We start from the raw sequence: 25568 nt of genomic DNA on the forward strand, positions 1-25568 counted from the left end.
CTAAAGATGTAAACATGATGTTTCGGCTAGCTATAATCAGAACACGAAACAGAAAGAGAGATGCAATAGAACTAATGGAATACAAAACAGAAGATCAGGCTACAATCAGCCAACGAATGAATACGACACATGTAAGTGTCCGGGTTATCAGCAAGCGAAGAAAATAAATCATAGTGTGATAAAGGGAACGATTCAATGGCATTTACCTCAAAGCTGAAGAAAATCATCTAGCTAAGCTCAGCAGTATAAGCATAAAGAGGGCATTGCACGTTTTTACATTGCCCATATTAACATACCCTGTTGACATAATATCTTGGTTGGAAACCAATCTGGAAAACTTACAATGAAAACTGAGAACTGAAATGCCAGATTTTAGAAAACGCAATACACTCAAATGAACCTTTATTATCAATACGTATGAGAGCAGCAGGAAGAACAATAACAGCCATGAAATACTGCATAACAGTCAGATAAAACTTGAGTCGCCAATTCATTTTGCTACAAAATACAAATTCATTAAATGAAACATGCTGCACTATAAATACAAGCTTAAACCTGGTTTAGAGGCAGAGTCGTATGAATGATATTACAACCGGTCCATTATTACAAGTAGAACAACCGATAATAACCAACTGTATGCAGTATTACAGGATAAATATGAAAGAACCACAGACTTAATAGATATAACCATTCCTTACTGAAATCAGTAAGTGAAAAACACCAAAAATGCACCGAATGAAAAGAGAAAATTGAAAGACTTTGGAACATGAATAGGGCAGGTGCTGTCCAAATATTGCACCTCTTATCATCCCAAAGTCACAATGGAGTAACGATAGACAATTATGCTGTCACATCAGTATTTATGTATATCTCTAGAAAGGCACAATACTAAGCACCACTGGAATAGTTCCGCAGTTCCTAGCAATTGTGATATGAGTGTACTTGGCGATGACCGGTCATCTGGATTTACCATCATGAGCTGAAGGAAATTAAATGAGAATAAAGTGAACAGTGTGACATGCAAAGTGGTTAGTGAACGCCACATATCGGCAACTGATTGGTCAACAACATTTCCCGTGGAATATGGTGTTGCTCAGAGAGATTTTATAATTCAATAGAGAGGAATATACATACATATCAAAGATTATGAAATGAGGGACCATTAATTAAAGAAAGTGTGCTGTACAAAATGCATGGAATGAGCCGTGCCTGTCATGGATATGGCCTAATGTTTGCAGCAATAGTCGTTATTGTGTTAAAAATTGGGAATTGGGAATAGATGATCCAGAGCCAACGAGGTGAAAGACAAGGCTGCATTCAGTGCATTACCTTTCATTCACAGTCACATTTGGAAGGCGGTTCAGTCATGCAGAAGGTGAAACATGAAGCACTTTCTTTGTTGTATTCGTTTCCCCGGCTTTGTTATTGGGAGAAATTAACTGTCTTCAATTATTACTAAAACAGGGAAGGATGGACCACGACTGGTTGGCGGGGAGAACAGATGCTCTGGCCGTGTGGAAGTCCTGCATGGAGACCAGTGGGGGACACTTTGTGATGAGTACTTCAGCCTGGAAGATGCAAGCGTGGTCTGCGAACAGTTACAGTGCGGTACAGTAAACGCAACTGCCAAGAGTGCTTACTTTGGCAAAGGAATCGGGCCGATGTGGAAGGATAACTACCACTGTCTGGGAAACGAGTCCCGATTAGCTGATTGTTCAGTCTCAGCCTGGGGGGAGATTCGCTGTTCACATGGGAATGACGCCAGTCTTATCTGCACTGGTGAGTCACAGTGAACGTATGACTGAAACAAACTGTCTTTGGTCGGAGAGATCTTCAGAATGGTAGCCTTTTAAGCAATTGAATATATCTGCCGTTTAGTGGCGACCATGCATGATTGTGATTTCAAGCAGATGGTTGGCGTTCCTTTGTTTCTCAATGATAGTCTACGAGGCTATTTCCGTTATATTACGAATAGACGAAACTTGAGTATAGAGTGAATATTTTCTGACGTTTAGATGATAATTGCACAAAAGAAAGAAGGATGATGACAATTGGTAGAGCAGGATAGTAGCTTTGGCAAGATGCTTGTGATTGATTTTATTGAAAGGGTGGTGACAAGGCAATGTGAAAGGAAGGACTGCATTTAAACTGGCTGAGTAAGAAGGAAACCCGATATTGTTTCACAGAACATAGAACACTGCGGCACGGCACTCCCCCTTCGGCCCACGACTTTTTAAACTACTCTAAAATTAGTCTAGTCATTCCTTGTTGCAGAAATGTCCATTTTTTTTCTATCATCCGTCTGCCTATTTAAGAGTTTCTTCAATGTCCCTGATGCATCCGTCTCTATATACACCAGTAGCAGGCCGTTCCACACACACGCCGCTCTCTGTGTCAAGGATTTAACTGTGACGGCCCCTCTATGCGTTCATCCAACCACACTAAAATTAGCACAAACACGAGGAGATCTGCAGATGCTGGAAATTCAAGGAACACACACAAGATGCTGGTGGAACGCAGCAAGCCAGAGAGCATCCATAGGAAGAAGCTCCGTCGACGTTTCGGGCTGAGAATCTTCGTCCTGACGTAACGTTGACTGTGCTTCTTCCTATGAATGCTGTCTCGCCTGCTGCGTTCCACTGGAATTTTGTGTGTGTGACTCTAAAATTAGGCCTTTTTGTATTTGCCATTTCGTCCATTGTGAAAAGTCTCTCTCTACGGACTCTACAGAATGCTCTTGTCATCCTGTACACCTCTATCATTTCACATCTTAATCCACTTGGTTTCAAAGACAAAATCCGTGGCATATTTTTATCTGTGTGAATTTTCCTTATACCCCCACCCCACCACTCCAACCCAACACAGGGAGAAGTAGCAAACCTGTTCTGGGATGCTTGACTTTGCAGTTAGGTAACAAAGTAAAGAAACTTCCGCAAGACCCACCAACATCAACACAGAAGAGTCGGTGAGATATTAGAATATGTAATACATTCAGCATTTATCAGTTCATTCAAAGTTTAACTAGTCTGCCGCACGTCTTCAATCCATGTTTCTGCAATAAACTACAGAAATAGATATTATAGCTCTAATTTTGACCGATAATGTTTACTGATATTTCTCGCATTCTCAGTAACAAGTGGGAATTCATGTATAAAACATACTTTGCAAGTAGTAGCTGAAAATGTGTAGTATACTTTGGATTGATATTAACTTTTTTACCCATTTCTTTCAATATCGTAGATGAAAGTTGGTCCTTGAGACTGAACGATGGGGGAAGCCGCTGCGATGGCCAAGTGGAGGTGTATGATAATGGTATCTGGCATAGACTGCATGATAAATTTTGGACTATCAATGAAACAAACGTTGTCTGCAGACAACTGCATTGCGGTTCCGCGATAACTGCCTACAACTTATCTAAGTATAGAGGGAATGAATGGCCCGTGTTGGTGACGGACGTTCAATGTGAAGGAAATGAGTCGCACCTCCGAAACTGCAAGCGTTCAATGCCGAAACAATCTTCTTCTGACATCACTGGTGTTGGTGTCCTGTGTTCAGGTGAATATTGTTAAAGGGTGGCAATGAAAATATCTAAACTGATGTCGCGATTAATAATAAGTTGAGAAATCAGTCATTGACTCATACAAATATATATTTGGCTAACTGCTCATGTGGGCTGTGACAATCAACTCCCCTTTTTCAGGATTTCCATTTTATACTACAGCTACACTGCACGATACACCCACAAATCCATCTGGAGCACTGCCCCAAAGGCTCTACAATTTATTTGGATATCAGAGGGAATTTACAAGACACAACGTTGGTCAGTGAATGAAAACCTAAATACAGTTGAAAGCCACATGTTTCGGGCAAGAAAATGCAAAAAATCGTATAGATTTCGCATTGAATCTGCTTCACATGTGCCGAACGTGTGTGCCCTGCAGTGCGACTGAATGAGGGAAACTAGATTAATCCGTTACCATGGATGTAATCAGCCATTGCTACGAGATTTATCTTCTCTATCGCAGGGCTTGCAAGCAAGATCTTATTTTGTTATGTCGAAATCATAGGAACTACACCTTGAAATTGAAAGCGGAAATCAAGCCTTTAAGTGAGCATGGATGGAATTCAGATATGTGAGTTTGATAAGTGGTGGTGAGAGGAGGAAACATAGTGAACTTTAGAGAACTGTTGATTATTCACTATTATGACTGCTGAAATATCAGAGTCAGGCTAATACATGTTGGAGTTTGCTGGAATACTGTACGTCAAAATATGACAAATTTTCAAAATAGTGAAGCACAGTAAATCTCTGATGGGTTGTCTATACAAGGGAGTCGGCCAGGTTTCGGATTGATGCAGGGAGAGTGTTGGGTGAAGAAGTTGCTCAACCGTCGGGGAAGGGAAAGAAAACTCAGATATTGAAGTCAGACAAGTAAATATAGCAAATGAGTTTCAAAATCAGATGATCCGAGTAAGGAGCAACAGAATGTGATGCTACTGAGGGACAGGATCATTTGCGATCTGATATATAATGGATTAGGTAATCAGATAAAGGGGCAAATGTGATGCTAAGTGTTATCACATTTTATCCAATAATTGGTCCTGAATCTGCTGGGCGAAGCACTACACTGAGTTTAGGATATCTGTATCCGTGTGCACTGATGTTTTCAAATGAACATTTTTTTTTCGTGCATCAGTGTGTATCACAGGCAGCATCGGAACGTATTCACATTGTCGTATTAATCCTGAACCAAAATGAGTGGTTTGATAAATTCTGGTTTGTCTGGACATACAGATCTTCATCGGCTACACAAACTGAAAACTCAGGCAAGGGGATGGGAACCGAAGTGAAGAGGCAGAGGATGAGGCTGCTGGTGCACAAATAGTGACAGCATGTTGGGAGTTTATGAGAAAGGATAGGCAGATGATAGAGCAAAGAAACACTCATCCAAGTGGTTTGAGATGTTTCCATTTTAATGCAAGGCGTATAATATGCAAGGCGGATGAATTTAGAGCGTTGATCAATACGTGGAACTATGATTTCGTGGACATGAGAGAGACTTGGATGTCCCAGGGGCAGGAGTGACTACTTAGTGTGCCAGGCTTTAGGTGTTTCAAGAAAAGACGGGGGGGGGGGCGCAAAAGCGGTAGGGGAGAGGCACTGTTAATCGAGGATAGTATCACGAATGCAGAAAAGGAGGGGTCATGGAGGGATTGCATACTGAGTCATTGCGGGTCGCATACAGAAACAGGAATGGGATAATAACTTTACTGGCTGTTTCTTTTTGATAGAACCCCCACGCCCAATAGACACAGAGACATCGAGGAGCAGATAGGGAGGTGGTTTATGGAATGGTGCAGTAATAATAGGGTTGTTGCGAATGGTGATTTTAACTCTCCTAATATTGATTGGCATCTCCTGAGAACAAGGGGTTTAGACAGGGTGGAGGCAACATTCACAACACGCAAGAGAAACTCAGCAGGTCGGGCAGCATCCGTGGAAACGATGAGTCGACGTTTTTGAAGGTTGCCCTGATCCCAGCATCTGCAGATTATTTTGTATTTAGACATGGTGGAGTGTGTTAGCTGTGTTCAGGAAGGTTTTCTGACGAAATATGTAGATGGTCCAACTAGAACAGAGGCTGTACCAGATGTGATATTCGAAAATTAACAAGGTCAAGTGTCAGATTATCGGTGGGAGAGCATTTTGGAGGTAGTGATCACAACTCGATTTCCTTTACCATGACGCTGGAAAAGGATAGGAGCAGAAAATTTAGGAAAACGTTTAATTGGGATAGGAGTAAATATGATGCCCTTATGCAGGAACGTGGTAAAATAAATTGGGAGGAGATGTTCTCAGGGAAAAGCACGAAAGACATGTAACAATTATTGAGGGAACTTTTGCATGGCCTTCTGTATAGGTATGTTCCATTGAGGCACGGAAAGGATGGTAGGGTAAAAGAACTATGGTCTACAAAGGATGTAGAAAATCTAGTTAAGAAGATCAGAAAAGCTAACGAAAGTTTCAAGAAACTGGGGACTGTTAGAACTGTAGAAAATTACAAGGGTGCCAGGAAGGAGCTCAGGAGTGAAGTTAGGAGAGCTGGAAGGGGCCATGAGAAGGCCTTGTTGCGCAGGATTAAGCAAAACCCCAAAGAATTCTACAGTAATGTGAAAAGCAAGAGGATCAGCCGGTACAAATAGGACCAATCAAGAGCGATTGTGAAATCTGTACACGGAGCTGGAGGAGGTAGTGTCGGTAGTTACTGAATACTTTGCATCAGTATTCACCAGTGAAAAGGACCTTGGCAATTATGCAGATGACTTGCAGCGGACGGAAACACTTGATTGTATACATATTAAGAAAGGGGTTGTGCCGGTCCTGATGAAATGTTTTAAGCTGGATAAGTCACATGGTACTTAAGGTGTTATATCTAAATGCGCATAGTATAAGAACTTTGGGGAAGATCTTGTTGCAAAACTACAGATTTCCAGGTACGTTGTTGTGGCCATCACTGGATCGAGGCTGAAGGATGGTTGTAGTTTGGATTAATGTCCAAGGTTACACGTTATGTCGGAGAAATAGAAAGGTAGGCAGAGGGGCTGCTGTGGCTTTTCTGGTAAAGGGTGGCAACAAATCAGTAGAAAGACAGAGGATGTTGAATCCTTGCGGGTTGAGTTAGGAAACTGCAAGGGTAAAAGGATGTTGACAACATTTATATACAGGCCTCCCAGCAGTGGCTGGGTGGTGGGCCACAGGTTACAACAGGATAAAGAAAAGGTGAGTCAAAAGGGCAATATTATGACAGTCATGGGAGATTTTAACATGCAGGTCAATTGGGAAAATCAAGTGGGTAATGAATGTCAAGAGAGTGAATTTGCTGAATGCCGGAGAAATAGCTTTTTAGAGCGGTTTATTATTGAGCCAACCAGGGGATCAGCTATACTGGATTGGGTGTTATGTAATGAACCAGAGGCATTTAGAAAGCTTAAGGTAAAAGGACCGCTAGGAACTAGTTATCTCAATATGATAGACATCAGCTTAAAATTTGGTGGTGAGATTGTAAAATCCGATGTAGCAGTATTTCAGTGGAGTAAGTGAAATTGCAGTGGTATGAGAGAGCAGTTGGCCAAAGTAAACTGGAAGGAGCTGCTGGCAGGATGTCAGCAGAACCACAATGGCGTGCGTTTCTGGGAACAAAGATGAGAAGATGCCGGACAATTATATTCCAAAATTGAAAAAAAAAATACTCATATAAAATAGTACAACCATGGCCAACAAGGGAATTGAAAACTGTTGTAAAACCAAAAGAAAGGAGATACAACAAAGCACCAATTAGTGGGAAGATGGAGGATTGGGAAGTTTTTAAAAAGCTACAAAGAGCAACTAAAAATTATTAGAAGGGAAAAGATGGAATTTGAAATCAAGCTCGCAAATAATATCAACGTTTTTTTTTTCAAGTATGTTGGAAGTAAAAGAAATGAGAGTGGGTTTAGGACCGCTAGGAAATGAGGCAGGAGACATTACAACAGGGAACAAGGTGATGGATGATGACCTAAATGAGTATTTTGCATCAGTCTTCATTGTGGAAGACACTAGCAGTATGCCTGAAGTAGTAGTGTGTGAAGGAAGAGAAATTGGTGCAGTTACTATTACAAGACAGAAGGTGCTCAAAAAGCTGAAAGACCTAATAGTGCATGAGTCACTCGGACCAGATAAACTGCATCCAAGTGTTCTGAAAGAGGTAGCGTTAGATATTGTGGTGGCATTAGAAATTATCTCTTCGAAATCATTGGTCTTTGGCATGGTGGCAGAGGAATGGAAAACTGCTCAAGTCACTCCACTCTTCAAGAAAGGAGGAAGGCAGCAGAAAGGAAATGATAGACCAGTTAGCCTGATCTCAGTCGCTGGGAAGATGTTAGATTAGATTATGAGGACACGCAGTCCTCTTTTATTGTCGTTTAATAATGCATGCATTAAGAAATGATACAATATTCCTCCAGTGTGATATACAGAAACACAGGACAGACCAAGACTGAAACACTAACAAAAAAACACATAATTATAACATATAGTTACAACAGTGCAACAATACCAGAACTTGATGAAGAACAGGCCATGGTACAGTAAAAAAGTTCAAAGCATCTCGAAAGTCCCACATCTCACACAGACGGGAGAAGGAGGAAAACTCTCTCTGCCATGCCCGACCACAGTCCGACTCTGAGTCATCAAAAAACATAATGCTCCGATCAGCCCTCCAACACCGATTACCAAGCACTATCTCCGCCGAACGCTTCGACTCCAGCCTCGGTCGCCAGCAGCAGACAAAGCCAGGGATTTTGGGACCTACCCTCCGGAGATTCTTGATCGCACAGTCGTAGTGGCAGCGAACCGGGCAGTTCAGAAATTTCTCCGGATGTTCCTCTGTGCTTCTCATGTCTGTATCCATCAAATCAGAATTGTGCAGGGTGTCCTCCTTACAAATACGATATCATTGTCACCAGAGAGCTGCGCGCCGCCTCGCTCCACCACCTTCTCCTCCCGCCTCATAACAATTGTTAGAGTCAGTTGTTAAGGATGAGGTGATGTAGTACTTCGTGACACAAGGACAAGATAGTACAAAGTCAGCATAGTTTCCTTCTGGGATAATACTGCCTGATGAACTTGTTGAAATTCTTTCAGGTGATTACAAGTAGGATAGACAAAGGGGATACAGTGGATGTTGTATATTTGGCTTTCAGATGGCTTTTGGCAAGGTGCCACAAATGAGGCTGTTTACCAAGTTAAGAACCCATTGTATTACAGGAAAGATACTAACATGGTTAGAACATTAGCTGATTGGTAAGAAACCGCGAGTGTGATAATAAGGATCCTTTTTTGGTTGGCTTCCTGTGACTGGTGGTGTTTCACAGGGGTTGGTGTTGGGACCACTTCTTTTTATACAGTATATGCATGAATTAGATGAGGGAATAGATGGCTTGATTCCCAAGTTTGCAGATGATACAAAGATTGGTGGAGGGGCAGGTAGTGTTGAGGAAACAAGTCGCATGCAGAAGGACTTTGACAGCTGAGGAGAATGGGTAAGAAAGTAGCAAATGAAATGCAATGTTGGAATATGCACATTGGCAGTGGAAATATATGTGCGGACTATTTTCTAAATGGGGTGGAAATCCAGTATTCTGACATGCAGAAGGACATGGGAGACCTTGTGCAGAACACCTTGAACGTTAACTTGCAGTTTGAGTCAGTGGTGAGGAAGGCAAATGCCATGTTGGCATTCATTCCAAGCTGTCTAGAGTACAAGAGCAAGGATGTGTTTCTGAGGCTTCATAAGGCACTGGTGAGGTCTAACCTTGAGTACTGTGAACTGTTTTGGGCCCTTCATCTTGGAAAACTGTGCTGACATTGAGGGGGGTCCAGAGAAAGTTCACAATTATGATTCCAGGTAAAAGAGGTTAAAATACGAGAAATGTTTGATGACTCTCGATCTGTACTCGCTAGAATTCAGAAGGATGAGGTGGGATCATATTGAAACCTTTCAAATGTTGAAAGGCCTAGACAGAGTAGCTGTGGAAAGGAGGTTCCCCATGGTGGGAGAGTCCAGGACAAGAGTGCACCGTCTGAGGATAGAAGGACCCCCTTTCGAAACAGAGATGCGGACAAATTTCTTGAGCCAAAGTGTGGGGAATGTGTGGAATTTGTTGCCACATGCTGCTCCGGAGGCCAAGTCATTCAGTGTATTTAACGCAGATATTGATAGCTTATTGATTGGACATGCAATCAATGGTTACGGGGAGAAGGCCAGGAACTGAGGTTGAGGAGGAGAAAAAATGATCAGCCATGATTCTGCTACTATATCTGATGGGCTTATGGCATGAACGAGATAATACGCAGGCTTTTTGTGCAGCAGTGCCGGAGCTTCTGGCGATGATCATTCCATCATCAATAGGGACGGGAGAAGAGCCAGATGATTGGAAGGTTACAAACCCTGTTCCCTTGTTCAATAAAGTGAGTAGAGATAATCCAGGAAATTATAGACCAGTGCTTCTTACTTCAGTCTGGACAAGTTATTGGAGAAGATCCTGACAGGCAAACCTATGAGCATTTGGAGAGAAATAATCTGATTAAGGATAATCAGCAAGGCTTTTTATAGGGCAGATCATGTCTTAGGAACCTGATTGAATGTGGACGTAACAATATACATTGGTGAGGTAGAGCAATGGGTGTTGTGTATATGGATTTAGTAAGACATTTGATAAGGTTCCCCATGGGAGGCTCATTCAGAAAGTAATGAGACATGGGATCCAAGGGGATATTGCTTTGTGGATCCAGAAATGGCTTGCCCAGCAAAGGCAAAGGGTGGTTGTAGCTAGTTCGCTTTCTGCATGGAGAGTGGTGCCAGTGGTGTTCCGCAGTAATCGGTTGTTACTCCTCCCCTTTGTGATTTTCATAAATGACCTAGTTGAGGAAGTAGAAGAGTGAGTTAGCAGGTTTGCTGATGACACACAAGTTGGGAGTGTTGTGGATAGTCTTGAGGGTTGTCAGAGGTTAGAGCGTGACATTGATAGGATGCAGAACAGGGCTGAGTAAAGACAGATGGACTTTAACTCAAATAACTGTGAAGTAGTTCAAATTGTAGGTCAAATTTGAGGGCAGAATATAGTATTAATGGTAAGTCTCTTAACAGTGTGATGGAACAGAGAGGTCTTGGGCTCCGTGTCCATAGGACACTCAAAGCTGCTGCTCAGGTGGACAGTGCTGTTTAGACAACCTATTGTGTGTTGCCTGAAGCAATCGTGGGATTGAGTTCAAAAACTGTGAAGTAATGTTACAGATATATAAAAGCTTAGAGTGTTCTGTTCAGTTCTCGTCACCTAACTACAGGAAGGATGTGGATACTATAGAGAGTGTGCAACAGATATCTACAAGGATTTTGCCAGGATTGCAGAGAATCCCTTATGAGAATAAATTGAACGAGGAGCCTTTTCTCCTTGGATCGATGGAAGATTTGAGGTGATCCCATCGAGGCGTATGAGATAATGAGAAGCATTGATCGTGTGGATAACCAGAGTCTTTTTCCCAGGGCTGAAATGGATACATGATGGGGTACAGTTTCACGGTGCTTGGAAGTAGGTAGAATGGGGATGTCAGAGGTAAGTTTTTCACACAGAAAGTGGTGGTGCGTGGAATGCACTGCCAGTGACGGTGGTAGAGGTGGATACAATAGGGTCTTTTAAAAAAACTCCCAGACAAGTACATGGAGCTTAGAAAAATAGAGGCCTTTGAATTCTTAGCAATTTCTCGAGCAGATTACATGGTCAGCACAACATTGTGGGCCGAAGACCTTGCAATGTGCTGTCAGTTTCTGTGCTTCCATGTAACTTTTAAACTCTTCTGTTTGATCAACAAAACAACTCGATCTACAAGGTCCGACTTAATCCAGGTTTCGGTGTCACCGTTATTGCTGTTGGACTCGGTCTGCATTACTAAGACATCAGCATCCCCGGGCTGCCGTATCTCTGCCTGCTCCTCCTTCTCTCACTTTCGTATGAAGTACTGCATGCTGAACTGGACCAGGTCTGCCGGCCGGTGCCCGAGCATCTCCACGCTGAAGGCTGCAACATGTCGGTGAGACCAGAGAGGATCCTGGTATTCATCCTAGCTCATTAGCTAGGATGGTGATCAGGTGATCAGAACGTTGATGAGATAAGACGCTTATGAGTATTGATTTGCAGTATTATGTACATTTCTGGTCACCTGCTTGCAGGAAATATATTAACAAGACTGTATGAATGCAGAGAAAATTTCCAATAATGTTGCCAAGACTTGAGGAGTTTTAGGGAAATGTTGAATATGTTAGAACTTCCGGATTTAGAGCTCTGGACAATGGCAATAAATTTTATAAAACCAAACAAATTTATGAATGCAAGCAGTATGTTCCCACTGAAATTTTGTGAGACTAAAACTATATGCAAAATATTATCGGTAAAATAGTGAAATATCTAAGCAGACTTGGAGGGGTATCTTTTTCGCTGATGAAGGGACTGACACTGTGAAAAAAGCTGTCCATAGTGGACTGGGATTCGATTGAAGCATTTAAGAGAAATCTGAATACATATATCGATGGGAGGGATATGGAGGACGATTGGTCCGAATACAATTCGCTGAGAATAAGATAATAATTGTTAGGCTACTATTAGGTGGGATGAAGAGACTCTTTCTATGCTATGGATCTCTATGAGCCTTTGACGCTCTAATAGATCGAGCAGAGTGTGCAAGTTGAGTCAGAACTGAGAATGTCGATATCATTGTTCCTCGGGGAACAATGAGAACACCTGCATAATTGTGTCGGATTTGTACAATGTTCACTCTGTAAAGTTTGCTTATTTGAACTAGTGACTAAGAAGGTAAAAGTTTAAAATTTATATTTCAACAACTTCTTCATAACAGTAGAATAAATCTGTGCAATACCTCTTTTCCCAAGTAGTCCAATAACAATCTGTACTAATTGGCTGTACTGATTGAAATTTTCTTGGAGATGTAAAATGTCATGACTTATTCAAACATAGAATATCCAGTGGGAACCAACGAAGGTCATTGTGGTTTAATTTTCACTGATAAGAATCATACATCAATTGACATGGCTAAAAGATATGGGACAGTGAACTATTGTGGGGCTCAAATAAGTTCTTCTATAGTAAGGCAGTAATGCCTGGATTTCACTGATACACAGGGTGAAGGAGTCAGAGCGAATAGATATATTTATCGTGAAGTACGTAAATGTTTCATGTGGAGGTAATTAGATGTTTTAACTGAGGGTTGAAGAGAACAGGAACGGAAGAAGTGTGGCGGCTTGCACAGATTAGCCATCATCGTGTTTTGTAGAAGAGCAGACTTGAGGTGCAAGGTGAAATAAATTTACGCCTCTTTAATTGTGCATTGTGTTCTTAATGGACTTATTTAATGATGTCAAAGTAGAGAAAATGTGGGCATCTTAAATCAATGCATTCTACATTTAGTTTACATAAATATGAAGGATGATGGCAATTAAAGTGAAGGCCTTACACTGAAAGAGTCCTTGGTTGATAGAATTTCAATGTATTTGCTGCTTCCACGCGGTCTTTCCAGATCACAGTCCTTGCTTTTCTGCGCAATACATAGCAACGGCATCCAGATACACAGAATAATTCACAATTATAATCCGCCCCTCGTGCAAAGAAGCAAGAATAGAATGGAGGAATGGTCAAGTTCATGGCAGTGTGAGACAGAAAACAGAGTGAGAGTGGGGTGAGTACAGGTGGATTCGTTTCTGTGAGCACAGTCATGGCAGGGTAAATACGAATTTTGCATATTGAATCATCACAGTGCTTATCACCCCATGATGAAGAAACAAACAAAAATCAATCCATAAATCTGAACGTATCATGTTGAACTCGCTATTTATGGTCTTCAGTCGGAATGCTTTCTGTGCTAACGGAACATTCCCGTACTGTAGAACAGTAGATTTCTTTTGAATAGATTCCTATTTAACAGATTCCTATTTAACAGAATTTAAATCAGAATCTTTGAAAATTCATTCATGCATGGCTGTACAGTAATTTGACATTGTGCAGTCCAGAATCTGAACAGAGGTGATGACAGAAGAGATGGTGGTGTGGAGGGGGGTAGATCTGATATTTAAACTTAGAACTATTCTTCATACCATTTTGCTGGGAAAAAATAATTCTGCACAATATTTCCAAATGCAGCTTCGTGAAATCTCAGTGTAACTGCTGGAAATATTAAGATTTCCAAAGAAGGTGAACACAATTGTAAGCACTAGTCGTTGGGAAAGATAATTATGTTTACCCGTTGTTCCAATTATAAATAAATACTGCATCTGAGGAAGAGTCAGGTGAAGTTGTTTGCGATGATTTGGTCATTCAAAGATGACATTCATCTCCCAGTCCATTTCTTCCGAAGTGTGATCAACAGCTTAGCTTCTGACAATCAAACCTGCATTTTGTAACACCCAATATCCATATGTTGGTGTTGCGCTGTTGTTTGTTGTGAATTCTCTTCATTGGGAATGGCACCCATTCACTTTCATGAATCTACAACTGCTACTACATCGACTCAGGTCTGGGAGGCCTACATAAATCAGTAGATTTTAAATGAATGCCCTGTTAGTACAATCAATGAGACACGCCGGTAGAAAAATGCAGAAGACAAAAGTTGCATCAACATCTACAAAATAATATCGTCACATTTTAAATGTGGACGAAACCCGTGTGACTTTGAGGATGACATACAGAGGAAGGCGCAGCTACATGTTCATCAGTTCCGTATCAGTTGCTGGCCAGTTGGATCATCCCACATTCTCACGTTGTCCCAAAAGTCACTACAATTGGGTAGCCGGAGGGTTTCGACTGCATGACAGTGTAAGAAAATCACTTCCCTACGATCTGATCCACTGATCTTCCCCCTGCCCAGGAAGGGGACCACATCCTTCAAGATGCAAGGAATCCCTTGAGTAGGTGAACATGCTACAGACAGTGAAAATATCCAGCGAAAAGATATGAAGCCCGAGAGCAGCATGGCCAATGCTTGATACCCTGATTGATGTATCGTCCTGAATACAGTGCTGTTGCCAACGAAAACCGCTCGTGGAAAATTCAATGTCTGCCTTTTTTTTTGTTAGGTACAAAGGTGGCCTGCGATTACCTGCTTCAGATATAAATCAGTGTCTGGTTTCCTGCCTTTAAAGAAAACTCAACCGCGCTCTATGACATACTTGATTCTCTCAACCTTTTTGTTGCTTTTGCCTTTAAAAAATGATGCTTGCGTATCGGTAGCATTAAATAATGGGTGATATCATTTACAATTATTTTCAAAATATAATTACTGAAAACGTTGCAGAAATGCGAACGATGTGATTAGATGAATTTATTCTGGAAAGAATAATCTCAAATATTTCTGTTTAACAGGCCACTTGCAATTAAGGCTGTCCGGAAGTGATGATGCATGTGCTGGAAGACTTGAGATTTATCACGACGGATCCTGGGGAACAGTTTGTGATGACTCCTGGGATCTGGATGATGCTAATGTGGTCTGCAAGCAACTGGGTTGTGGATCTGCTTTGGAGGATAAAACAATTCTTGATTACTGTGGTCAAGGTACTGGAGTAGTTTGGTTGGATGAAGTAAATTGTTCGGGTAATGAACCGCATCTTTGGGAATGTCCTTCAGCTCCATGGGGCCAACATGACTGCACCCATAAAGAAGATGTGACAGTTAAGTGTTCCGGTAAGGCTATTTCCCATTTGCTGATCTTCTGCCGTATGGTGTGGGAGATTTCAGTTTGAAGATGTGTGAAAGAATTTATGGTACCCAGACGGAGTATTAGCAAGGCATTGTCTGTGTAATGTTTCCTTCTGCATCTTGGTACAAAAACAATTAATATTTTGCGTCTAAGTACCTTCATCAATAGAGAAGGGACATACAGTTTTGAGTAGCAAAGAAGATAAAGGGGTTGGTGTTTGGAGCAATGGCAACCCACTGATAGCGTGAAGACGTATAAATTAATATAGCATCTTCGAGGAATCAGAATCGGATTATGCCATGTTCTTTTACCTGATGTGTTGCCTATGGTAAGATTGTGAGCTATAGACACTCGGCAAGTATATATTATGCCCTGTAATGTGGAGGGAGTTTGGAGCAGCCAGAGCAAACCAGGTGGTCACGAGGAGAACGTACAAAATCCTCACGGACAGCGGTGGTATTGTTTATTGTTCGCTGGTTCGGAAAAAGTGTGACACTAATTGCTCCGGTACTAAATTTTAAAAACGGAACAAACACAGGAAACATAAAGGATCAGTTCTTATACAGTTAGATGCCAACATGTAAATACCTAACTCTGGACATTATAATGTTGATTCTTGAACAATATATGAAATTTCAAATAAAGTTAAGGCTTTGTTTCTCCGTCTTCTATTGCATTTGATTGTTCAACTAAAGGACGGCACGGGGTCCAAAAAATGAGTCGGATCAGATTGGCGATGTTAATAAGGAACTAAAAGCTCACCTTAGCGACAGTTTTACGAATTGAATGTAGATGCTGATCAGAGCGAACAAGCTGCTAACATGAGACCAAATAGTGAACACAGACAACAACATCTGCAAGACATACAGAATCCAAGAAGTATAGAAGAATCTTTGCTTAAAATTTGGAGACGGTTTGAGTCCTTGACTGAGGAAAGATAATAGTCACATCTCATGCCCTGCGTTAGAAAGTGATCTGCAATTTAATAGACGGGGTCAGGGGAATGAACAAATGATACACTGAGGGAGCGATTCCACGTAAAGCTGTACCATTGATAGTTATTTATAAACTTCTCAATGAAACTTTATTGTTAATTTCCGTCCATTCATTTCTCGCTCTCACCTCACTTACCTTATCATATTCGAACAAAAATAAAACAAAATCTTGTTCCTCATCTTCCAGGAAACCACTACCCAGATTCAGTGCATAAACCTTCACAATTCCCAGATAACCTAACACAATGTCACCAACATTGCCGTCTCCATATTCCGCAATTTTGTTGGAATACTTCTCCATCTTATTCCTGATTTGATTATCCTTCCATACGTTCAACTCTCTTATGAGTGTTTCCCGCAATTTACATTTTTTTTATGTATTGTTGATACATATCACATGTAATTTTCTGTTTTACAAACGCAATTTAAGTTTGTTGCTGTATGGAAACAATGTGATGAATTTTGCATTAATTGTCCTGTTCTCAGAACACAAAGAAATATGCCTGATGAATGGAGAGCGGCGATGTGAAGGCAGAGTGGAAGTGCGGTACAATGGGACGTGGGGAACAGTTTGTTCCGAGACACTGGATAAAAATGCTGCAAATTTGATCTGTAAACAAATGAAATGCGGACCCCTGATATCTATTAAACATGACTCCAGTACATATGGAAAGGGATCTGGTCTAATATGGCTGGATGAGCTAAAATGTTCTTCATACGAGTCCTCCTTTTGGCAGTGTCGTGCTGACCCATGGGGGAAACACAACTGTGACCACAGGGAGGATGCAGGAGTTGTATGTGAAGGTAACAGAAGAAATCCATTACCTGATAATTTGCATTTTAAACGCAGTTGTTAAAAATAAACGGGCAATATTTTCTCTCTCATCATCAGAAGCAAGAATACCAGAGGGTTGCAGCGTAAAGTCTTGCGATTCAAGAAATGTACCTGGTTCTCAAGGTTAGCAGCTGTTCCATGCTACAAGTTACATTATCAGAGTAAAGTTAGTTTCAAAGTTGTGATTGATACATTATAATTCTTCTCTTATTTCACTCAGAATTGCAGTTGCGTCTTTTTGGCAGCAATGCCAATTGTTCAGGAAGGTTGGAGATATTTTTCAACAATACCTGGGGCACTGTATGTGATGATTCCTGGGATCTGGCCGATGCCAGTGTTGTCTGCAGGGATTTGGGCTGTGGCTCTGCCCTTTGGACACAAGCGCCGGATGAAATTATTCAGAGTGAGGGTGATATCTGGCTGGATGAAGTGAAATGCAAAGGGAGTGAATCTCTTTTGTCCAGTTGTCCTTCCTCTCCACTCGGTCAACATGACTGTGATCACAAGGAAGATGTCTTTGTTGTTTGTTCTGGTAGGTATTATTGTGCAAATTTTATGTTCTAGTCAACTGATTTGTTGAATTCGGAATTTGAAACCACTGAAAAATAAAATCCTAAAATATTGTCTGATAATTGTCTTCACAGCAATGCCCATACGTCCCGCTAATTCCACCGATTCAGGTATTTGATTTTAAAGCATTTTTTATTATTCCAGTTCTAATTTAGAATGATAGCAGTGATATTCCTTTGCAGTTCTAATTTAGAATAATAGCAGTGATAGCTATTAAATGCATCCGTAGCTTCTCTCTTTGGCATGTTAGGTATGTCCTCCATCGTGAAGACCGGCAAAAATCAGTCATTCTCAGAGTCAGCCATTTCCTCATTACCCAATATCAATTTCCCCTTCTCGTCCTCCAAGGGACCTGCGTTCAGTTCAGCCACGTTTTTCTGCTTTTTATAATTATACATTCTTTTACTATCCGTTTTTATATTTTGTGGTAGTTTATTTTCATAACCTAGCTTCCCTTTCTTTATTGCGCGATCAGTGGTTCCCAATCATGCAGTTTCCAGTTTCCCACTACTGTTGGCTACTTTATATGTACAAGCTTCCAATTTGATGCCTTCTTTTTTTCATTATCCAAGGCAGGCTCTCCCAACCCTTCCTCTCCTTGCTTTTAAATGGAATATACTTTGTTAAGCACCGTGAAAAATCCAGCAACATAATTTAAGCATGAATGCTATTCCGAGCAATATGCCATTCGTATCTTTTCCCCTTGAATAACTGGGATTCTTGCACATACTGTATGTGTACCTCAGACACAGTGGCACATTGGCGAGAGGTTGCTGTTGATCCTTGAAGTCATCGAGACTTTTTGCAATACTTGCTTGTCTCAGAGATATTTTGAAGAGTTGAAATCCAGGATTACACAGCAATGCATCGTGGAATTCACCTTGAGTTTGCTTCCAGCATGTTTACCCTGATGGGCTGTGATTTGCATTTGCCAGGATAGAATGCACATGACTTTAGGAGATTATTATGAAATTGGGCGACTGACAAAGGACATCTTTTTGCCACTTACTTTAATTAGGAGAAAAATAAGATGCGCCCTGATAACACAGATGGAGATAGCTGGAACGATTTTAGACCAGCTTTCAACATAGTTTGGAAGCTCAGGTTGCCAAAACCACATGCTTGCAAACAGCATGCCAACCGTCCCATAACTTGCAGGAGGGGCACACGATAGTCGATCAGATGAGGAAAAAGTGGAAATTCTTCTGGCCCATATGGTGTGTTTTCCATTGAAGCTTACTTTTGCAAGTCCATTATGTTGCTTTCCGTACTTTCAGTGCATGTCCCGTTGCAACAAAGGATGGTTGTTGCAGGTGGAGGGAGATTGGGATAGTTATGAAAAATAGAAAATCATGGGCAAACTTGGATCAGTGCATATTCTTTCAGGAATAACTTCCTCTTTTACAAAAATAAGGTATTTTTCTCTCAAAACATCCTTGGACGTTTTGTTTGCTTTTATTTCTTATTACAATGGAAATGTCACAACCACGGAGTCGGAAGCGCACAGATTCGGCAACTGCGCTCGTGAATATGCACGTGCCAGCTAATTATTTCATTGTGATAGTATTTATATCCATTGCTCCGTCGTAGTTTTTTGTCAAGACTAGAACCTAGAACATAGCTGTGCTTCATTATCTACATTCCCCCTAGCCTGAGAAATTGGACTGTCAAGTCAAATGTTTCTGAAGACTCGCGGTGTTCATTTTATTCTTAGTTGTTCTTTTCAGCCGCAGTGTCGCCCCCATTTTTCATTTGAGTGTTTAGTTGACGACCCTGTTTGGCCTGGCATTTATTGTTTTATTTTCCCTTCAAACACTGTTTGCATTAAAATTTGCGAATGATCGACCTGCTTCAGTGTCTCTCATTCCACACTTGGGGCATTTCCACACCGGATGACAGGAAAATGCAGCCACTTGTGTTTTCTCCAACGTCATAACAACCCATATTATTATTCACCTCTGGAGCTTTCCACAAAACATTTATCATCTGTCTGCACTTCATAGTCTACAGTTTATTTGGCATTATCTCAGAGCTTAAATTTAACTATTACACTTTGTAAATGTCTTGACCTAAAAAAAAACGTAGGTCCAGTTTTAAACTTATGTACTAAATTTGCATTTAAGTGTTCGTTACTGTCTGCATTACCCTTGGGATCATCCTCGTGGCTGAGTTTTTTGCCCTGCAGCTGATAATAAAGATACAGTCAGCAAGAAGAGGTGAGAATCAATCCTTGTGCTTTATTATTTTTCAGAATAAAATTGCATATCTTGGTATGAGTAATGACTGCTCTTTTTCCCAAGTCCGCGTTGTTATTGGTTACCATACAGATGATATTGACAGCTATCTCGGAATGATAAACCTGTCATCCATTCAATTGTAATAATAACTGCAGTGGAACGACAATCAGGAATTATTTCTATATATGCAGATGTACCCTGTATTCAATCTTTCTGATTTTACTATAATCTGCCCATGTTTGCAGAGATGAACAATGTCAAGGGATCGTCTAAGCTCTCGTTCACTAACAGTAGTATATAATTTATTTCCCATTTTTAATTTAAATGGCAAATCGTTTATTCTTCAATTAGAAACTTGTAAACGAACTTGATATTCTGAACGTGCAATTCAACAGGTGCAGTGTTAAAAGGCGGAGACTCAGCCGATATCTTTTACCAAGCAATTTATGAAGAGATTGAGACTATTCCACACGTCAAAAAGTTGGATAATACAGGAGATTCAGGTGTGTTTTACAAATTGTCATTGACTTCTCAAGCGATATACTGTACACTTCTTCCATCCATCCGTCACAAGTTCATGGAACGTTTGCTTTTCCTGCACGGAGGGACGGAGACAGTTGTTGGTGGTTGCGGTTTAAACCACAGTGACAGGGGAATGGGAACAAGGGCACACATGTAGGTCGTGGAGTAGTTGCAGGTAGAAGTTGTGAAGCCAACATGCAAAGTCAGCAAATCGGAAATTTGAGCATGGTGAAACTAATATTCTCAGTTGCATACCATTAAATGCAAGAATCATTGAAGGGAAGGCGTAAGAGCTTTGATCATGGGTGAACATCTGGGATGGTGACATTGTAGACATCAGTGAGATGTGGTTGCAGCAGTCATTGTCATAGAAAGGTACAGCAGAGAATCAGCCCCTCAGCCCATTTAGTTCATGCCGAACCGTTTAAACTGTCTTTTCCCATCTATCTGCATTGAGACGTAACCCTCTATAACCTTACCATCCGCATACATATCCAATCTTATCTTAAACGCTGAAATCGTGCATGTGTTCATCACTTGCCCTGACAGATCATTTCACACATTCAGGATCCTCTGAGTGAAGACGGTTCCTTCATATTCCCCTTACATATTTTACCTTTCAAACTTAACCCAGGCCCTCTGGTTGAAGTCCCAAACTATGTGGAAAAGCCTGTTTACATTTACCCTCTCTATACCCTCACAATACTGTACAAGTCTATTAAAAGTCCACTCAATATTTTACTTTCCAAGCAATAACGTCCCAACCAATCCAAGTTTGCCTTACAACGCAAGGCCGCCGGTCCCGCCAGTATCCTTGTAAATTTCTTTGTACCCATTCAATCTTATTTACATATTTCCTGCAGTAGGTGACCACAGCTGCACACCATACTTCAATTTAGGTCTCATCAAAGTCTTATGCACCTTCTACATATCTGCCCATGTACTGTACACAATACTTTGATTTATGATGGCCATTGTGCCAAAAGCTATCTGTCCGACCGTATCCACTTGTGACGCCACTTTCAATGAATGTTGTACCTGTATTCCCAGATGCCTTTGTTCTACAGCACTCCTTTATGATCTACCATTCACTGTGTAAGACATGCTCTGGTTGTACCTACCGAAGTTCAACAGCTCGCACATCTGCATTTGAATGCAATCTCTAACATTTTGCAGCCCATTTTTCCAGCTGGGCCAGATCCCGCTGAAATTTCTGATAGCCTTCCTCGCTGCTGCTGCACCCCAATCTTGTCAACCGCAAATTTCCTGATGCAATTAACCACATTTTCATACAGATCATTGAGAGAGATGACAAACAAATAAGAACAGGTCCAGCACCGATCCCTGAGGCACTTTACCCGTAACAGACCTCCAGTCTGACAGCCAACCACCTTCGGCCACTCTGGCTTCTCCCACAATGCCAATTTACCACCTTCTCTTGAATGTCGTGCGACTGAACCATCTTGACCAAACTCCTCAGTGGGACCTTACCAAGTGACTTTCTAATTCGTTCACTGCCTTGCATTCATTGAGTTTCCTGTTAACTTCTTCGAAGATCTCTTTAAGGTAGGTTAGACTGGTCTTACCAAGCACAAAGCCATGAAGACTATCCCTAATCTGCCCATGCCTATGCTCATATATCAGGTCCTTTAGAATACCTTCCAATAACTTGCAGTACTGATGTGAAGCTCGCTGGCCTATAATTTCCTGGTTTATCTTTAGAGCTTTTCTTAGCAGAGGATCAACAGTAGCTATCTTCTAACCCGGTACCTCACCTGTTTATTTAAATATCTCTGCTGGGCTCCTGCAATTTCTTAAGACCATAAGACAAAGGAGCAGAAGTCGGCTATTCGGCCCATCGAGTCTGCTCCACCATTTTATCTCATTATCTCATTTAGTCCCACTCCCCTGCCTTCTTACCATAACCTTTGATGCCCTGGCTACTCAGATACCTATCAATCTCTGCCTTAAATGCACCCAATGACTTGGCCTCCACTGCTGTCCGTAGCAACAAATTCCATAGATTCACCCCCTCTGACTAAAAAAATTTCTTCGCATTTCTGATCTGAATGGGCGCCCTTCAATCCTTAAGTCATGCCCTCTTGGTACTAGACTCCCCAATCGTGGGAAACAACTTTGCCACATCCACTCTCTCCATGCCTTTCAACATTCGAAATGTTTCTATGAGGTCTCTCCTCATTCTTCTAGACTCCAAGGAATATAGTCCAAGAACGGACAAACTTTCCTCATATGTTAACCTTCTCATTCCCGAAATCATTCTAGTGAATCTTCTCTGGACCCTCTCCAACGTCAACACATCCTTTCGTAAATAAGTAGACCAAAACTGCCCACAGTACTCCAAGTGAGGTCTCACCAGCGCCTTATAGAGCCTCAATATCACATCCCTGCTCCTATGCTCTATTCCTCTAGAAATGAATGCCAACATTGCATTCGCCTTCTTCACCACCGAGTCAACCTGGAGGTTAACCTTAATGGTATCCTGTACGAGGACTCCCAAGTCCCGCTGCATCTCAGAACTTTGAATTTTTCCTCATTTAAATAATTGTCTGCCCGTTTACTTCTTCTGCCAATGTGCATAACCATACACTTTCCAACACTGTATTTCATTTGCCACTTCTTTGCCCCTTCTTCCGATCTATCCAACTCTCTCTGCAGACTCTCTGTTTCCTCAGCACTACCGGCCCCTCCACCTATCTTCGTATCGTCAGCAAACTTAGCCACAAAGCCGTCTCTTCTATAATCCAAATTGTTGATGTACAATGTAAAAAAGAAGCGGCCCCAACACAGTCCCCTGTGGAACACCACTGGTAACCGGCAGCCAACCAGAATAGGAGCCCTTTATTCCCAATATCTGTATCCTGCCAATCAACCAATGCTCTATCTATGTAACACACATCAAAGTTGCTGGTGAACGCAGCAGGCCAGGCAGCATCTATAGGAAGAGGCGCAGTCGACGTTTCAGGCCGAGACCCTTCGTCAGGACTAACTGCAGGAAGAGTGAGGAAGGGATTTGAAAGCTGGAGGGGGAGTGGGAGATGCAAAATGATAGGAGAAGACAGGAGGGGGAGGGATAGAGCCGAGAGCTGGACAGGTGATAGGCAAAAGGGGATACGTGAGGATCATGGGACAGGAGGTCGGGGAAGAAAGACGGGGGGGGGTGGTGACCCAGAGGATGGGCAAGAGGTATATTCAGAAGGACAGAGGGAGAAAAAGGAGAGTGAGAGAAAGAATGTGTGCATAAAAATGAGTAACAGCTGAGGTACGAGGTGGAGGTGGGGCCCAGCGGAAGTTAGAGAAGTCAATGTTCATGCCATCAGGTTGGAGGCTACCCAGACGGAATATAAGGTGTTGTTCCTCCAACCTGAGTGTGGCTTCATCTTTACAGTAGAGGAGGCCGTGGATAGACATGTCAGAATGGGAATGGGATGTGGAATTAAAATGTGTGGCCACTGGGAGATCCTGCTTTCTCTGGCGGACAGAGCGTAGATGTTCAGCAAAGCGGTCTCCCAGTCTGCGTCGGGTCTCACCAATATATAAAAGGCCACATCGGGAGCACCGGACGCAGTATATCACCCCAGTCGACTCACAGGTGAAGTGATGCCTCACCTGGAATCTATCTATCTATCTATGTATGTAACTTTCCCGCAATTCCATGGGCTCTTATCTTGTTATGTAGCCTCATGTGTTGTACCTTGTCAAAGGCCTTCTGAAAATCCAAATATACAACATCTGTTGCATCTCCCTTGTCTAGCCTGCTTGTAATTTCCTCAAAAAATTGTAATAGGTTAGTCAGGCAGGATTTTCCTTTAAGGAATCCATGCTGAGTTCTGCCTATCTTGTCATATGTCTTCAGGTACTCTGTAACCTCATCCTTGACAATCTACTCCAACAGCTACCCAGCCACCGATGTCAAGCTAACAGGTCTATAATTTCCTTTTCGCTTCCTTGCCCCCTTCTTAAAAAGCGGAGTGACATTTGCAATGGTCCGGTCCTCCGGAATCATGCCAGAATCTATCGACTTTTGAAGATCATAACAAATACCTCTGCAATCTCCATAGCTGCTTCCTTCAGAACACGAGGGTGCATTCTGACTGGTCCGGGAGATTTACCTACCTTTAGACTATTCAGCTTCCTGAGTACTTTCTCTGTCGTAATTGTGACTGCGCACACTTCTCTTCCCTGCCACCCTTGAGTGTCCGGTATACTGCTGATGTCTTCCTCGTTGAAGACTGATGCAAAATACTCGTCAGTTCCTCCGCCATCTCCCTATCTCCCATTACATTTCCTCCAGCATCATTTTTTATCGATCCTATATCTACTGTTAGCGGTCTTTTACTCTTTATATACTGGAAAAAGCTTTTAGTATCCTCTTTGATATTATTTGCTAGCTTCCTTTCATAGTTAATCTTTTCCCTCTTAATAACCTTCTTAGTTTCCTTTTGTAAACTTTTAAAGTCATTCCAGTCCTTTGTCTTCCCACTAATTTTTGCTTCCTTGTATGCCCTCTCCTTTGACTTAACTTTGGCTTTGACTTCTCCTGTCAACCACGGTTGCATCCTTTTTCCATTCAAACATTTCTTCTTTTTTGGAATATACCTGTCTTGCACCTTCCTCACTTCTCACATAAACTCCAGCCACTGCTGCTCTGCCGTCTTTCCCACCAGTGTCCCTTTCCAGTCAACTTTGGCCAGTTTCTCTTTCATGCCACTGTAATTTCCTTTACTCCACTGAAATACTGATACTTCAGATTTCGGGTTCTTTTTTCAAATTTCACAGTGAACTCAATCATGTTATAATCACTGCCTCCTAAGGGTTCCTTGACCTCAATTTGCCTCCCATAGGGTCTGAGGGAACATCTTGTTAGGCACAAGGGTGAATACATGCTAATTTGCCTCAAGGTATCAAATCACCCAACGCAAGCTAGGTAGGAATATAAAGGAGGATAGCAAAAGTTTTTTTTTTAGGTATGTGAAGAGAAGGAAGATAGTTAAGAACAATGTTGGGCCCTTGAAGAATGAATTGGGAGAATTTGTTATGGGAAACAGAGAAATGGCAGACGAATATAATAAGTACTTTGGATCTGTCTT

The 25568-nt window shown here is 41.7% G+C and overlaps 1 protein-coding gene across 1 annotated transcript in view; it reads left to right on the top strand.

Moving 5' to 3' along the window:
* The window catches only part of LOC134351210 (deleted in malignant brain tumors 1 protein-like), a 242193-nt gene that overhangs the window by 147531 nt on the left and 69094 nt on the right, over nucleotides 1-25568 (top strand). The window contains exons 5-13 of the mRNA XM_063057320.1: nucleotides 1465-1779; nucleotides 3241-3555; nucleotides 14968-15285; nucleotides 16783-17100; nucleotides 17189-17254; nucleotides 17352-17663; nucleotides 17776-17811; nucleotides 19825-19917; nucleotides 20334-20441. Coding sequence (XP_062913390.1) covers nucleotides 1465-1779; nucleotides 3241-3555; nucleotides 14968-15285; nucleotides 16783-17100; nucleotides 17189-17254; nucleotides 17352-17663; nucleotides 17776-17811; nucleotides 19825-19917; nucleotides 20334-20441 — 1881 coding nt within the window. The remainder of the gene's footprint in view (nucleotides 1-1464; nucleotides 1780-3240; nucleotides 3556-14967; nucleotides 15286-16782; nucleotides 17101-17188; nucleotides 17255-17351; nucleotides 17664-17775; nucleotides 17812-19824; nucleotides 19918-20333; nucleotides 20442-25568) is intronic.

The sequence above is a fragment of the Mobula hypostoma genome, chromosome 8 (genome assembly GCF_963921235.1).
Source record: "Mobula hypostoma chromosome 8, sMobHyp1.1, whole genome shotgun sequence".
Taxonomy (NCBI): Eukaryota; Metazoa; Chordata; class Chondrichthyes; order Myliobatiformes; family Myliobatidae; genus Mobula; species Mobula hypostoma.